The sequence below is a fragment of the Anser anser genome (assembly GCF_964211835.1).
Source record: "Anser anser genome assembly, chromosome: 3".
NCBI classification, from domain to species: domain Eukaryota; kingdom Metazoa; phylum Chordata; class Aves; order Anseriformes; family Anatidae; genus Anser; species Anser anser.
Window position 1 is genome coordinate 75,418,346 of NC_139722.1, and position 16,566 is coordinate 75,434,911.

A 16,566-nucleotide genomic window follows, 5' to 3' on the forward strand; every position below is an offset into this window, starting at 1 on the left:
GTTGGCTATGTGGGTATACATTCTCCACCCATGTGATTAGAGTGGAGCTTCTCCATTAAACAGTGAGAGACCAAATATTTTTGCTTGCTTGCTTTTTTTTTTACTCTAAAACCAAAGATCCTGTGTAAAGGAGAGAAATGATCTGAAAATAAAGAGCAGCAAAGCCAGACAACAATAAAGAATACTGTCTTGAAAAGGAGGGACATGGTTTTATATTGCTAATGAATGCATTATTGCAACATTCTCTCTCTTACACTGTTCACACTTTAAAGAAGACGTTGATCACCTGGAAAGGTTCAAAAGGTGAACTGATGAGAAATGATAAGAAATCTGGGAAACTTCTTTCTCACTAAGATACTAAAAGAAGTTCCATGCCCTAATGTACCTAAAAGGTTGTAACATGTCAAAATCACAGACTTCTTAGTTTCTATTATAGTTCATTCATATGGGCAAGAAAATGATTCAGTGATGCAAGGCTTATAAGGAGAAACACTAATTTTTGAATAGACAAAAAAAAAAGAAACATTATCAGCCATAAAACCTCTTAATTCAAGTCAAACATAGACACAACAAAAATCAGTGTAAGTACATGGTGAGAATAATTGGTCTAGATATAATGTGATTAGCATAATTAGCTCAAGAGAGGACTCAGACCAAGCAGTGACGTCTGCTCCCTAAGGCCAAACATTTCATCATTAGAGGATTACCTTCTGCAAATCTCTGACCATCCAAACAATTCTAAATATGCACAAGATTTCCAGAAAAAAAATCAGCTCCTTCACGTAACCCACTCATAAATGAAAACAAAACAAAACAAAAATTTAAACAAGAATTGTTACAAATTATAAGAAAATAATCCAGAAACATATTCAACTAATGTGCCAGGTTTACTTCTGCATTTGTTTGGAATTTGCTAGTGACAGCCATTCAGATAAAAAAGAATGAAATCAGTAACTGCTTCAACGTCAAGATACATTCTGAACAAAAATCATGATCATCACTCAAGACCTCACACCATATTTTCTACCAAAAGGCCACTGTTCAGTATTCTTGTATTATAAGTATATACAAACAATTCCTGACCTATATATCCTTTCCACTCATCTTTTCTCTGCCCAAAGGAACAACCTGGCAACATAAGCTTTTTCACAACTCCACCTCAACAATTTCACAGCTAAAATGAATCAATTTCTAAGGTGGCTCTGTTTTGTTTAATTCAGGGAAAACAATAAAATATAAATAAATAATCTGCTGAACTGTACGCATGGGAAAGAAGCAATTTCACTTCAGACAATTATACCAACTGGGGAACTGACTCTGATAAAATGACTTTTAAAAGCAGTGGCACAATACAACCATCTCCTCAAGAATCAGCTCCAAAATTATTCCTTATCTGTGACAAATGTATGCCACTTTCGTCATCTGAACTAAAATGACATTCCCATGTAGGTTTCTTCCACAGCTCTAAGATGTGCCATCACTTTGCCTGTCTACCTCTGAAGCACTAATATACTAACATAGACTTCCTAGGCACTATGACTGACATGAAAAATGGCAACCCGTAAACTACTTCATACAAAAATCTACAGATCAATTTTATCTCTACAGAAGTAAGAACAAAGTACGCAGACAAACAGGATCTACACAGTCAAATCTCCAGATATTATTGCAATTTTCCCAAGAAAAACATTCACAGTATCAATCTTGCAAAGCTCAAGACAACTGCTACCAGTCTGGTTATTCTCCCAGAAAAGTAGCACCCATTAGCATAACAGTCATACTGGTTCAGACCATCAGGATCACCTAGCTCAATGCCTCCTCTCCAACTGGCCGTTAGCAGACTCTAACAGAAGAGTAAGAACAGGGAAAGCGATTATGCTGCTTGCGTTGAAGGGGACTGGAGGATGGATCCCTTCTGTCTTCTACAGAAATGCTTCTAACAGATGCACCAAAATGTGTAAATAGTGGTGTTTGGTAATAAGAAGCACTAAGAGCTACTAGGTTTGTGTCCATGCTGCAAGTGACACACTACCCAAATCATTCCCACATTCACTTGTGCGTTTTGGCAAGTATTCATGTCTGCTTGGATATCACATAAACATAAACGCAGCAGGGCTGCATCAGAATGAAACAGCATGTTTGCAGCATCAATGAAATATTGAGACAGACTAATTATAAATCAAGGAGATCATTAAGATGCTGCCATGATATTTCCTTTTACCTAGGTTGGGAAGATGTCAGAATCACAGCAAGCTGTGGAGTATCACAACAGTGACACTCTCCAGCTTCCAAGTATCCTTCATTCAGTATGCTACAACTACTGTGTTACACTACAGAAAAGTTATTTCTGATTAGTTAGCATGGAACTGCAAAGTTGTAAAAAATTAGCAAATTCAGCACAGGCTCTTTTTTTAATGTAACAGAGAGATGACTGCCATAAAATTTAAAGCACATCATGCTGATACCTTAAAATCTGAAAGTGCATCATCAGAAAAGAAATTATTTTCTTTCTATTTCAGATGACAGTTTTGGGGGGATTTTGTTTTTAATGTTTTTATGTTGCAGCTTTCTCTTTTAGTATTAGTGCTAAAGACTAGTAAAGAAATTCTCTCTCTGTACATTGTCTCAAAGTCAGGGTATGATGAGGTGTTTTGCCACAGATCCTATTCTTCCAATTCCTTCTCTAGTACAGAGAAAAAAAAAAAAAAAAAAAAAAAAAAAACAAGAAAAAAAAAAAAGACCTGAGGGCTTTAGACAAAGAGAAGGCATCAAGCTTAAACAAACTAGCTCAGGCACAGAATCGTTTCAGTCCCTGAAACCTTCAGCTTAGCACAGACCATACAATAAGAAAGAGGTTTACCTAACCTACACTCTATTAGAATAGAGTACATAGAGAGCTCTATTCTCTCTATGCTCAGTTAGCTCATAGGCAATATCTTTGATAGCTTTCAAAGCTCTCTGGGTCTCCTGGGAAGACCCAGAGGAACAACATTCAGGTGAGGGTTTTTATGCAGACATCTTTCCTCTGGAAGCCTACTCAATTTTCTACCAAAATGAGGCTACAGTGGTTTTCAAAATTATTAGAGTGAATGTACCCAGAGATAACTATTTCCAGCCTTTTACCAAACTAAAAGCTGTACAGTGCACCAAATCTCACTGCAACCTTTGCGCACTTCTGGAATACATGGTAGATAGGAAAAGGGTGAAAATCAAAATGGCTGAGCTTAGGGAAGAATGGCATCAGGGCTTAATCTGCATTCTGTACCCACACATTTGTCATATTTGCTTCACAAGAACCAACACAGGAATGAGACACCACCAAAAAATTATGCATTTAAATGACTAATGAAGAATTCTATTTTATACTGCAGTCAGACAGTCTGCTTATAGTAATTACATAAAAGTAGCAATGAATACACTCTGATTTATTGAATAATGATAGATAAATAAATAAAAAAAAAAAAGAAAAAGAACTTTGAATGTTGATGATTGCCCTTTAACTGAAACAACCGATTACACTGATTTAATCATTTGCATCATATTAGCAAAAGAATATCTGTTGAACAGCACATTTAACACTGACAGTAAACTAACAGATACAGGAAAGCATAAAAGTAAAAATCAACAGTTTATAAAAAGAAAATATCTAAAATTACTTAAAAAGTCATTTAATGTTTCTGTTTATAAAACTTATATAAGAAAATGCTAAAGCTAGGGTTTCTAAAGAAGCATTATTTTGCTCACATTACACAATATTCTCTATTATTGCTTGAACATACAGCAGATTATGGCATAGACACACATTACAAGGTCCGTAATTGGAAATACTAGTAGTAGGATGTCAATACTTTCGACTTACTCTAAGACAATCAATCGTGGTTTTTTTTCAAAGTCCAGGAAAAAAATTATGGGATGTCTTCTTAAGGACTACACATCCTGAATGAGCATTACAATAACATCACAGTAACATCATATTAAGCAATGACTTTTCTAGTTTCTTTACATTTTTCCTTTTCTTTTTTAAACAAGTTAATTCTGAAACGTTGTATTTCTTTAAATGCAGTAAGTCAACTGCACTTAATACACAGCAACTTATGACTGTGTATAATCAGTCACACAGTGTACTGAATGTACCATTTTGTATAAAATGTTTCCATTTAAAAAATGTATTCAATAATTACATAAGAACAGCATTTGTATGGTATGAAAGCACCTTAAGTTCCCCTTATACATAGCTTTACATGTTTTTGGCAAGTGTTCTTGGATGAAAACAGTGTACAAAGTTGTTGACATGTCCAGATCCAGCAATAATTAAGCACACACCCATGTGCTTTGATGAACCAGTCTCTGGAGTAGAGAGAGGAAGAAGTGGCCAAGAAAACAAAAGTACAGACCAGAAAGAAAAGTCTAGAACTGGCAGGACAAAACTTTGTGGATGTTGCTGTATGGAAACATGGGGGGAAAAAAGATGAATAGCAGACATGAGTGTAAGAAAAGCAACAAAGAGATGGATATTTCAAAATGACTGCTTCCCATAATCTTCATTTTTCTCTTCCACAAATGCACTCCTCCCAACAGATATCTGGACACTCAGGCAGAAGATACAGTGCCCTGGGATGTTTTCACTTAGCCTCATGGAGAAGCCCTGTGACACTTCAGGAGTGTCTGTGAATGAGACTAATCTGAAGCCACAGATTCCTATGCAATGCAGTAATTTTAGAAACCCAGATAAATTACTGTGGAAACTTCAGTCTGCATCAGAGTTTAATGTCCTACCAAGAGAAACAATTGTGGAGTTCATTATGTTTTTTCTTAGAATATGCTCATCAAAAAGATTAGAAATGTAAAATTAAGTGACATAGCACAAACAGAAGCAAACAAATGCGATCCTTTCTCCTTCTATATTGGAAATACTTTACTCTAGTCAAATTGCAGGCATTACCAACCATTTTCGAAACTTAACCAATGAACATATTAATAAATAGGATCATTAATGAAATTTCAGGTTTTATATTTAACTGATATTTACAATGTCTTCCACATAAAGTCTGTTGGCAACAATCCCTGATCAAGTTTGTCCAGAATAACACAGACTGGGCTAAGTCAAAAGATTCCTAGGTTTATTATATTCTTCCACCACTGTGAGCAAGTATTTATAATCATCTTCATGCATGAGTTATAAAAATCCTTTGTTCACATTCTTTGACACATATTTGACAATGATAATGTTGATAGTCACTTCTGAACTACTAATTTGGAATCAGTACAATAATTTTCTTTTAAATAGTTGTTTTGTTCTCTCTCTTCCCTACATTGTAAGAATTACATAATTTTTCAGAACAGCTATATCTTTGGCTTAGACAAGAAGAACAAGAACATTCAAAAACAAAGATTATTTTTTTGATAAAATTAAGAACATCTGAATCCAAACTACTACTCACTGCAATTGTTTTGAAACCTTAACAAAAGCGTTATCTGACAAGGGAACACCAAATTTAATCACAAACCCAACATATCTGGAATATCTTCTCTATATAGATCAACATCCAAGGAAACCATTCTAAATGTTGTGATTTGTTCAGAGATGTTCAATACTCTTTTTATTTGCTGAGAAAAAGGAAAATGGGACAGAAGTGGTGTCCCTTCAGCTGCCAGTAAGAGTATCATTCTTTTCTTCTGTGTCTGATACCCACCACCTTAAAAACATTAGGACCACCTGCTTACTGAAGTGATACCTCAGCTCCCACAGAGCAAGATATGATATAGTTCTCCATGTAGAAATTATTTGTGTCAGTACAGTTTGCCCTTTTTTTCTATACAGAAAGGCCATTAACAGTATGAAAGACACCTGTTAAATTTACTATTATCATTGTAAAAGAAGCTCATCTGGATTACAATCAGTGTGTTTAGGATCTTTTTATTGTTGCTGCAGTGAAGCTTTGAATAATATATTTAAGGTTGGAGTCAGTAAATATTTTTGTGAGAAATTTGTGGGAAACCTGTGGGCCTAAAACTTGCATAATCTTACAGCTCTTATTACAGTCACCTTGTTACTTGTGCTTGAATGACATGGAAGAGGACAAATGGAAGACATTTTGTGAGTTCTGCAAGTACTATATCTAAGTATCTGGAAAAGAAAGAAACTCCTTGCAGATACTCTTAAAGTCCATTGGGGAAAAAAAAAAATCTCCTCTTACCCAAACATACCTTTAATCTTTAAATTAACATCATGTAACTTAATGGTATAACTTATACCGGCACACCAGGAAAGATGTATACATCTTGTATACAAGCCAAGGCACTTTCTTCTGTTACTACTGTGTCTATATGAAAACGTTTTTTCCGATCTATAAACTTCATAAAATATCCCCTGAGTCTATAGTGCATGAAGCACAGACTACAAGTAGCGGGATTAATTTGTAAACAATCTTATTTCATAGCTAATATGTAAACTATATTGAAGCAGAATTAAAACAAAGTCCAAATCTGTTTCTTTACTCAAGACAACCTCTTACTTGTCTGTGTTGCTTTAAAATAAAATAAAAACAATATATATTTTGCATCAATCGCAGTCCACTTTGTGCTCCAATTTCAGCAAGTCTCCTGTGTAAGTCATGATCTGGACACACACAATTTAAAACTCGAGTGTTAGTTTATTACCAGTAGGATTGTTTGGAAATGCTGTATGCAACAATACAAGACCTGGATGTGTTTTAAGTATGCATTTAGTTGGTAGAAAACAGACAGGGTCCAAAGATTTTCAGTGAATAGCCAAGCACTAGTATCAACAGTGTTCTGTCCCTGTGCTGTCTATGCAGGTTTACTACAGTAAACTATAAATAAATAAATAAAATCCATAATCCCAGGTAGATCACTGTTGTCATGGGCCACTTTCAAGCTAGCATTTACTGTGATAGATATAAGATTTACCTGGTGCGCTGAGATGACACAATTTATGGTGTTTTGGAATGTAAATCTTTGTTATACATGAAGTATTGCAATATTCACTGATCTCATCCCTTTTCAGTACTTTGAGTTCAACAAAAAGGAAATACAGCTGAAGTAACTAATTCAGTGAATTTCAGTCACAGAAAAATTTTAGTTCATTTAAGTTCAAATCAGACATTTCAGTTTACATTCACGCTAATGAAATTCAGATAAATTACCCTGACTGCAGGCCCACTGACTTCTGGCTGAGAAGCACACACAGCTGGATGCCTGTAAAGCAGGCAGGACACAATTTCTGCATATAAGTTAATGACTGTTCTGCGTCACCAACATATAAGAGTACAGACACTATGCCAAAGATCTCAAAAGAGCATTTTGCCTGCCTGGCAACTTTTTTATAAAAACAGGGTTTATTTTTCTGTCTGTATCGGATTACTTGATGTAAAAATCTAAAAGCATTCTGAAAAATCTCTAAAGCGAGAGGGGTAGGGGAAAAATTATAACCCTATTTTAAAGTGACTTAAGGTACGTGTTCATTTGAATTCATCACAGATCTTTGCTGACACCAAAAGAGTCAGTGATCTTCTTATTTGTCACTGCCACCATTAGTCTGGTAGTAGAATTGGCACAGACATAATGCAAACTGGGTAAAAGATCTAGCAAGCTTTTTTTTTTTTTCTTTTTCTAGAAATGTTGCATTCTGACAAATTAAGATATTTTGCTATCAGTAACGTTTTATGTGGCTACAGACTATCTTCCTAAAAGAAATCCACAGATAAGACTAATCATTATCTATTGCATTCTAAAAAGGAAATGCATTCAAATTATTCTTTTTGACTTGGCAAGTGTAATTCTGCTTATTTTCATCTAAAATCCAACACTAAGAAAGTCACATCTGTACAACTGCCTTTACTGTAATAAATACAGACACCTTAATGATTACTGTCAGCACCAGGGAAGGTGCTTTCTATCAGGGAAGACAGAAAGACCCACCTGACAACAGATACCAAGTTGAATTTAGGTGACAGCATAACTATTTCTCAATGATTTTAAGTTAACAGTTTTTGGAGAATTAGTCACAAAGCAGTAGTTTTAAACTTTGAGAAAACAGTGGGCAAAATAACCGTTGCAGTTATTCATGTTCAAACTGTGCTAAGTTAATGGTCAACAGTTACTTTGCTTTTGTATTTGGCTCAAAAATTTTCATGAGCATGTTCACGAGCACTTTCACAGAAATGTATTTTCAGGTCATTTCCCTTCCCCACCTTGCACAAGCATTACAAAGAAAAAATAAAGTGAAGCAAAACTAAAAAACAACAACAACAAAAGGAAACTTAAGCAACTGGAATCCACTTAACAATATAGGATTCCTGAAGCTGAAATGCAATCCAAATCATTCATTCAATTTTTGCATCAAGATCCCTTACCCCAACTATAAATTGTATTTTAAACAAGGGTTTAAGTGAGGGATTATACCTAAAGCCAAGGACCGCCCCCCCCCCCAGAATTCAACAGACTGTTTTGTAATCTGTGTGTCAATGTTCCTGTCTAAAACTGACTTAAAATGTGTTGCAAACAGGAACTTCTGTGATGGTGCTGTGCGTTACTGAGGTTTACATTCTTCAAGTACAACATAATTTTATTCAAAACTTGCCAAATTCAGATGCAAGAAGCCCATATTATGTTCTTAAAACACACAGTAATGTTACAGATACTGCACTTTAGTTTGATACCGATTTTGAGTTACAAATACTAAACTGAACCTCGCAAATGAATACCAGTACATTCCAACAAGAAATGCTTAAAGGCTGAAAAGATTGAAGAAAATAAAAAATTTTAACTTCTTTTGCCTTTCAAAAAACGGTGGAGCCTATATGTAAAAATTACAACAGCCAAGTTTCTACCAAAACAGATTTCTTTTTTAAATCTAAAAATAAGAGCTAAGCTGTTCAAAGCTAAATATTAACTGCAAATAAAACAAATAATTGCAAACTTACCTTCCTGTCTGTTATTTTTCCTTTTTAGCCATTTTTCAACCGTTTCTGCACTTACACTTTCTGACACAAACTCATCCAGTACCTGGGGATGAAGAGAAAGATAGGCCTTCACTTTTTCATCTGTTAAACCTGCAAGAGAAAATATTAATCAATTATATAATTGGTATAAAATTCCCCACATGAAACAATACACAGATGCCAGTAACAATCCTCATCCTTTTGTTTAACATGCTGATTGAATACATGCCTATTTAAATAGTTTTCCCAGAGAGAATGATATCCAATCAAATAAAGTAAATTGCCATATAAAAAACAGTAGAAGCAAAACACATGGATGCGAGATGCTGTGTATAGAAAGCACCCTGTAGGAGTACACATAAGCATTCCTGAGAGAAATGGACAGGAAGAAATCTGTGATATAGAACATGGATGCTGGGGCAAGTAGTGAAACGAGCTGGGCAAGCAGCTTTTAAAAGGAAACAGAAAACACAAACAGTTCCAAAAAACAGAAACATGCCTCTAGACAGCAGCAAACAACAAAGTCTCCACACCCAATTTTGTTGAGCAAGTGACATGAGACTACAGCAAAGGGGGAGTAAAAAGCTATTTGGGATTTCTTCTGTGAAAGCAAAAGACATTTTAAACATGGTAAGGAAGGAAAAACTAGCTATGGGCTCAGGCTGGGTGTATCATAGCACGGAAAGGATAACACAAGGGTGTGCAAATGCTAGAGGCTTGCAGTCAAGAAATAATCTGGACTTCTGCTTTGGCCACTCTGAAATTATTTAGTTGCAAGATATGCAAGAGAACGTATGAGAGAGCTGATAAAGAAACTCTCTTTAAGAAGAAAGTGAACTGCAGCAAATTCAGTATTCTCACGGCAAGTGGCAGCAAAAGCAACCAAAACTCTATTATGCAACACCAAAACCAAGTGCAGCTTTTAAATACTGGAGTTAATTAAGTAACTTTTGAAATATAAACCGTTTCCACATGTGTGCTTCCAATGCCTACAAATTCGGTTATCAAAATAAACATAACTGTAGATAAAAGGGCTTTACAATATCTGCCACAAAAAGAATCACACCAGTACACGCTTCAGAAAACAAAGCAAAAGTCAAACTCTCAAATCCCTGATACGATCATAAATAAATTACCGAATTCATAAGGTGACAATCTGATTGAACTCTTCACAAACACACCAAACAAAACCACCAGCTTCAAGGATAGGAATATGAGTACTGAGGGTTTTCAAAGGAGAATGGGAAATGAGTGCAAATGCCCTGAGGGACTAAGGTTTGAGCTGTCTCAAAGGGAGCATACACTAACTACAAAGCATTAATTAGATCCGAGGGGAAGAGGACTAACAAGTGCTGTAATGACTCTAAATACTCGTCTCGTGGTGTGTGTATATAAACATAATTGTTTCAGTACAGCTGAAAAGTCACCACAGAACGCAGCCTAGGTTCAGCAGAAGAGAAAGTTCCCACCAAACAACGCTGACCTCTTTTGGAGAGCATTAATGCTCTACAACGAGATCCATTTTCCTACTTTATGTTTAGTACAGTCTCAGAATGTGCTGAAAAGAGCTACAGGGTATTTAAATGCTAGTCAATGACTGTAACCTTTGAGGTCTCTGACAAATATTTACTAGGAAAACACTCAGGAAGCAACACCACAGCACAAACTGGGAGCCGCTGCCAGCAGAGCACTGCCCACCTGCTCCACTCGCCCTGCTTACCGCGTTGACTTCTCTTATCCACCAGAAGCTGCAGCCTACCCAGATTACCAGAGCCTCAAATATTAGTGTTCCCACTTACACACAAAATCTCCAATCTGGATCACTCAAATTAGAGAGCTAAATGAGCATCCTGATTTTCATTAGTAAAGACAGAGGATATTCATCAGTTAGCCATCAGAAAGATAATGAAATTTATCTGCTTCTTAAGTTTGGGATGAAAAATGATCAATACAGGCTTGTCACAGAATGCCAGCTAGTTCCAGGTTGTCTTTAGACTGCAAACAGATGAACACTTCTCCCTTCTATTAAGAAAAAAGGAACTGGAAAGTCTGTAAAATTAGCAATGGAAATTCAGCAAGGTTTGATTTGTCTCTGAAGTGAAAATAGCCTCTGCTTTCTAATGTGTGCAGTCTTTATTCCTTAACTTCAATGGAAACACTTGATTGAAACCTTTATGGGATGTGTTTTTGTAATATGCCCATCAAAATTCAATAAAATGTCAATTTTGGAATAAGAGTTCAGTCCACACATCAAGGGTTTAATTGCTACTCCAGGTATCCTGCAATTCCAGCAAACTATGTTAACCTTACATGAAGAAGCGATTCATGAAGCTGCTATAAGAAATTCTACAACAATCTTTAAATTATGCTCTGTTTCACAAAATACACCTATGCAGATGTATTTTTTCAATGTCAGATTTTTAGATAGGAGCAAGCAGAATAGGATTTAAAACCAGATGTAGAGTTTTTAAAAAAATGTAATTTAAATCTACTTTCTACATACAACAGATTTATTGATCCTCCTGATCTTTAGTCTAATTTGTTGAAAAATACTAGCTACAGCCATACAAAAACAAAACAAAACAAATGAAAACATGGCAAAAAAAAAAAACAGTAATAAGACACTGTAACTTCACATGTAACTTCACAAATTATTACATTAAGAAAATGCAACATTAATAGAAAGTAATCCTTTAAAAGCAACTCAAACATTTTGTACACTTGTATATACATTAAGGAAAAAGAGTGTCATAAAGAAGCTTGAGTACAAGAGTACAACTGAGTGTAAAAAATCATTTTATGGCATATATGAAGTCCTCTACATTGTAAGGTATACATAAGAATAAGATTTAGATTTTTACATAACAAAATGCATATGGTAAATCATTGACACACTTGCTCTCCATTTACAAGTTCCTGAAAACTTCTGGTACACAGATTTTTGCTAAATATTGCCAACTTCTCTATTGAACTTTTATAGTCTTTTAATCCTGAAATATGCAAAAAAAATGCATTTAAGAATAGAGTCAATTATTAATAATATTTGAATGAATGGGACAATGCTACTTACACACAAGTTTATGAACTAGCAAGTTATCATGGGTATTATTTACAGAAATAAAACAAACAAAACTACAAGATAATGCTAGTTATTCATTTTTCTATTAGTAAGGTAAAGTATTGGTCTTAAAGACTTTGGGCAGTAAACTTTTCTCCATCCATTCACATTAGAAACATTTCTCTACTACTCCATTCTTCTTCCCTTACCCAAAACTACTTTTGGACTAGTAGACATGGATTACTGTGTCTGCTACTTCCACAGTGCTCCATAGACTCCAGGGATGCCTTCTCTTGTTCATCAACTCTGGAAAGGACCACGAAGTATACACAATAGTATCTAATCAATAAAATAGATAAATAAATAAATAAATATAATAAAATAAAAATTAAGTAAAAAGGTGGTAATGAATTCATATTTATGTGATCCATACGCTTTCTAACAAGCAGCCCAAATAAAAGCTCACTTCTTTTCATGCAGCCCCTGAATGTCTCTCATCTTGTATCTGGTGAAAAAGCAAAGACCCATAACCCTTGTTTCCTTCCAAATCCTAGTTCATCATTCATTATTTTTGCCAGAAGCACCATTCTTCTTTCCTGGAAATGAATTTTTCCTCTGAGAGAGCTCTGGTAGTATAACAAGGACCATCGCTCCAGAGGGCAGAGTTCTGGCCAACAGCTTAGGATGTATCTGTTCAGAAAACACAGAATGACTGGAGTGACCTTATTTCTTCTGGGAATAAAGGGAAGAATCTGACATTATGGTTGAGTATCTTTTTTTTTTCTTTATCTACACAGCTGAGCATCCATTTCTTCCATCTATACTTCAGAGTCTGCCTTCCTGATTCATCTTGTTTAATTAAACACACACACACCAAACAACCTCTTGTATGCTTATTTTTAAGTGAAAAACCCATCTTCCAATGCCGTTATCTTTTTGGCACAACTTGCTAATGCCTGGTTTTATGCACACGTTAGCTATTTGTTCTGGATTTATGATAGAACTATGAAAATTATAATAAAAGTATAACACAAAAGGATACATGGATATCAAATAAGCACATCCTTTTTTCATTTCCCTCAGAACAAATCAGGCAAAGGAACTGCTCCACTAGGCCTATGTGTGCACCAGGTCAGCAGCTCCCAGCTTCCAGACCAGCATGTTTGTTTAGGTTCTCTTTGCAGATCTCAATTTGAAATGTTCTCTTTGGCCATGCCATCTAAGCTTAAAAAGCTAATGCATATGCATGGCAAACATTAAATCAAGGCTTGCTTGGTTTTGTTCTATCCATTTCTTGGTTATCTTTGTCTGAACAGTAAGTGGAAAGATAGACTTTCTATAAATGACAGGTTTTATGCAAGTGTTTCACTTTATTGTGCTTTTCATATCATTCAGTATAACTTGTTTATTTTAGGGCATGTTGATCTAAAAGTGGCAAAGCTCCATAACAAGCAGAGGGTAGAAACAGCCTGCAGAGGCAATTCCTTGATCAGTGAAAAGCATTTTCACTGCCAAGGGACAATATTATCTGGCAGTATGCTCATTCTATGATGTTAGGAGTGGGAAGGGAGAATCAAATGACAGAAAGGAAAGAAAACAATTATATTTACCTCAAGATTTCTATAAACTGATGCATCTTGGTCTGATGTTTTGGTGTACTCTACAAAATAGTCACGTACCTATTTTTCCATTTTGCATATGCTGTCCATCTAATTTGACACAACTCATGCCAGTCTATCAAAGTTTTGGTTTTAAAATTTGTTTTCTTTTAAATAGCTCCTTGATGTTCAATGGAGCATGTAAAAGAGTGTTTTGTTTTACTTTCCTTTAGAGGCTAGGTTAAATCGTTTCTTTTCCTCTGAACTTAATGTCAGAAATGCATATAGTTGAAGACAGAATTATGGATGAATTTCTCCCCTTTCTTGTCTTAGTAAACTAACTACAATATTGCTCTTGAACACCACAGTCCAGTAATTTCAACAGAAAATAGAAAGTCAAATGATTGTGATAGTTATTGAAACAGACTATCTCTTCATTGGCCCTGTGACCATTACTTAAAAACATGTTCCCTTTCACTAAGTAAAAAGAATAAAGAAAACCTTTATCTGAAGATCATTTAGCAAGTTTAGTAGAGTTATTTAAAGAGATATAGTTTTTTCATGTAGATTCTTAACTGCTACAAGAAAATCTCTTTTCATTTATTTCAACAGTGTACCCAAATTAGGTAATTTGGGCTTCAAAAGCATAACTAGAACTTGGATTATTTTGCAATTATTTCTACTAAAAGTCAAATGATAACAAATACCTCAGCACCACCAAAAACTACCAGTATATCTGCATTTACATGTTCTAAGTGTCATACAAAACCAGATTGAGTATTGCAGATTGCTTGATTTTCTGGTTACCTGGATCTCAAGCCTGGGTTATTCTTGTCATCTACCAGTAATGCTTACATTTTATTAACTCCAACATTTCACTAGTGATAATGTCAGGCACAACCTAAAAGAGCTCAGCTGAATTCACACTACAATTTCCCACTATTCAGTGGGAGAACAGTTTCATAACTCACAAACAAAATCTGTAGTGCTGAAAAGAAAGAAGAAGAAAAAGCTAAATGCTAATCATAATAAGAGAAAATTAGGAAATGTTTATTGCAGCTGGGCATGCTATGCAAGGGCATCATTTTACTGTAAGATTAGTGGGTCTTCAGTTCAGTGAAACTGCTTTCAGAACTGCTGTCCAAAGTAAGATTTCTGACTTACTATTTTATACTAATTTGGAAATATCTGCAAAAATATGTACGCATATCCTTTTCAAATTAAAAAAAAAAAAAAAAGATATGGATAAGACTCAAAGATTCACAAATCTACCAACCTCATTACATCTATGAACATTTCTAACGTAAAGCTGGCCTTCCAGAGTAGCAAACTAAATTCGACACCACGCCCACCGTGACAGTGGGCAAATATATTAGTCATGATGCCCTCTGCAGCAATTTGCACACCACTTTGAAAATGAGTGTTTTTTACTGAAAGCAGAGTGTTGACCAGAATACTGACATTGACTTCCTTCTTTTCAAGATCTGAACCATGTGTATCCATACCTACCTGATGAAATCAGGCACTGGATATTCTCAAAAAGAACTTAGGGTCAATATTCCATAACGAGTCCAGAACCTTTAAAAAGAGAACAAAACCCTCTACAATCGCAGAATTAAAAGAATTGGTAGTGGCACAGTGACTTTTGAAGAAGACTGAAGCGAATGAAGACAGTTTCCAAATCAAATGTAAATTTGTATGACCAATGAAACAATGAAGCATAACAGAGGACAGAGCTTATGGAATAGGAAGATTCATGTAATAAATCTATTCATGTTTTTCCCGTTAATTACCACAGTACTCATAATTTTTATGTTAGGGCTTAAGAGAGACAGGAACTGTAAAAACAGTCTTACATCCTGCACTCCTCTTAAGATGCAACTCTTTGGAAAATAACTGGATATCAACACTTTCTTTATTAAAAAAAAAAAAAAGGAAAAAAAATAGTAAGACTCACTATTACTTGAAAGGGTAACTGCTTTTTGAGTAGGTGCAACAACATACACCTAACGACACCTAACATCATAGAAACTCACTTTACAGGCTTAAACACTGATGGTTCTCAAAGGCAATGTTATAGGCTTATCTGCACCAATAAACAGAATATACCTAGGGTTGTTCACTCACCTCAAACCAACTGGCTTAGAACTTCCTACATTCATATTAGTAAGCTATCCTGACCTCCAATAATGAATATGAGGGAACACTGAAATGTGAACACATGCAAACTGTCTGCAGGAAACCATCCCTGGCCAGGCCCTCCTCCAGAGCAATACCTGGGAACAGTCCGGGATATCACTATTCAGCTTTAACCAACTCACTGCCAAGAAACCCATCTATCAATTCAACAGCACAGACCAAAAATTCTAGTACATAAAAATGTTCCTTTGCATTATTTGTTTACTATCCCAGATATAGCATAGCTGGATTCCAAAAGAAACAAGATGTTCTCAAAACCTCAAGTAACAGTAATTACTCCTTGCTTTTGAGCCAGTCTCCAACAGCCTTCCTTTAAATAATGATAATAAAAACAACAATAATAATAATGCAGCCAGAAAATAACCTGAAAATCATATTTATGTTTTCTGCTTTTTTTTTTGGGGGGGGGGGGGGGGGCTTTTTTTTTTTCGTGCAAAATATCTAAAATATTCCTTAGGTTCCTTAGCTTCACTGAGCTCAGTGTAAAACAGAATCAACTGAGAATGAGCTGAAAGAATTGAAGCCTAGAGCTATGTTTCAAAATCTGCTCCATTTAGCAGCATGAGTCAGTCACATCATTAGCAATTTCTGAAATTTTTTCATTAGTGCTGTGATATTTGACCTTTTTCTAAAGCCACTAGCTTAATCAAATCCCATGATTAGGCAAGAATTTTAGTTTTCACCTAAAGTTTCTGGTCCCGCTTGTAGAGGAAAACTTGAGAACAGCAAGCCTTAAGAAACAAAACAA

At 35.3% G+C, this 16,566-nt stretch overlaps 1 protein-coding gene across 7 annotated transcripts in view; it reads right to left on the minus strand.

Moving 5' to 3' along the window:
- Positions 1-16,566, minus strand: part of PDE10A (phosphodiesterase 10A) — a 191,394-nt gene that overhangs the window by 101,559 nt on the left and 73,269 nt on the right. For 5 of the 7 annotated variants that reach the window (XM_083830998.1, XM_083830994.1, XM_083830997.1 and 2 more), the window contains one exon: positions 8,946-9,074. The exons of 1 other annotated variant lie outside the window; for it this stretch is intronic. In XM_083830998.1, the coding sequence (XP_083687124.1) occupies positions 8,946-9,074 (129 nt within the window). Of the gene's footprint in view, positions 1-8,945; positions 9,075-12,230; positions 12,361-16,566 lie in introns of those variants that run through there. One more of the 7 variants, XM_083831000.1, reaches the window with a different exon arrangement.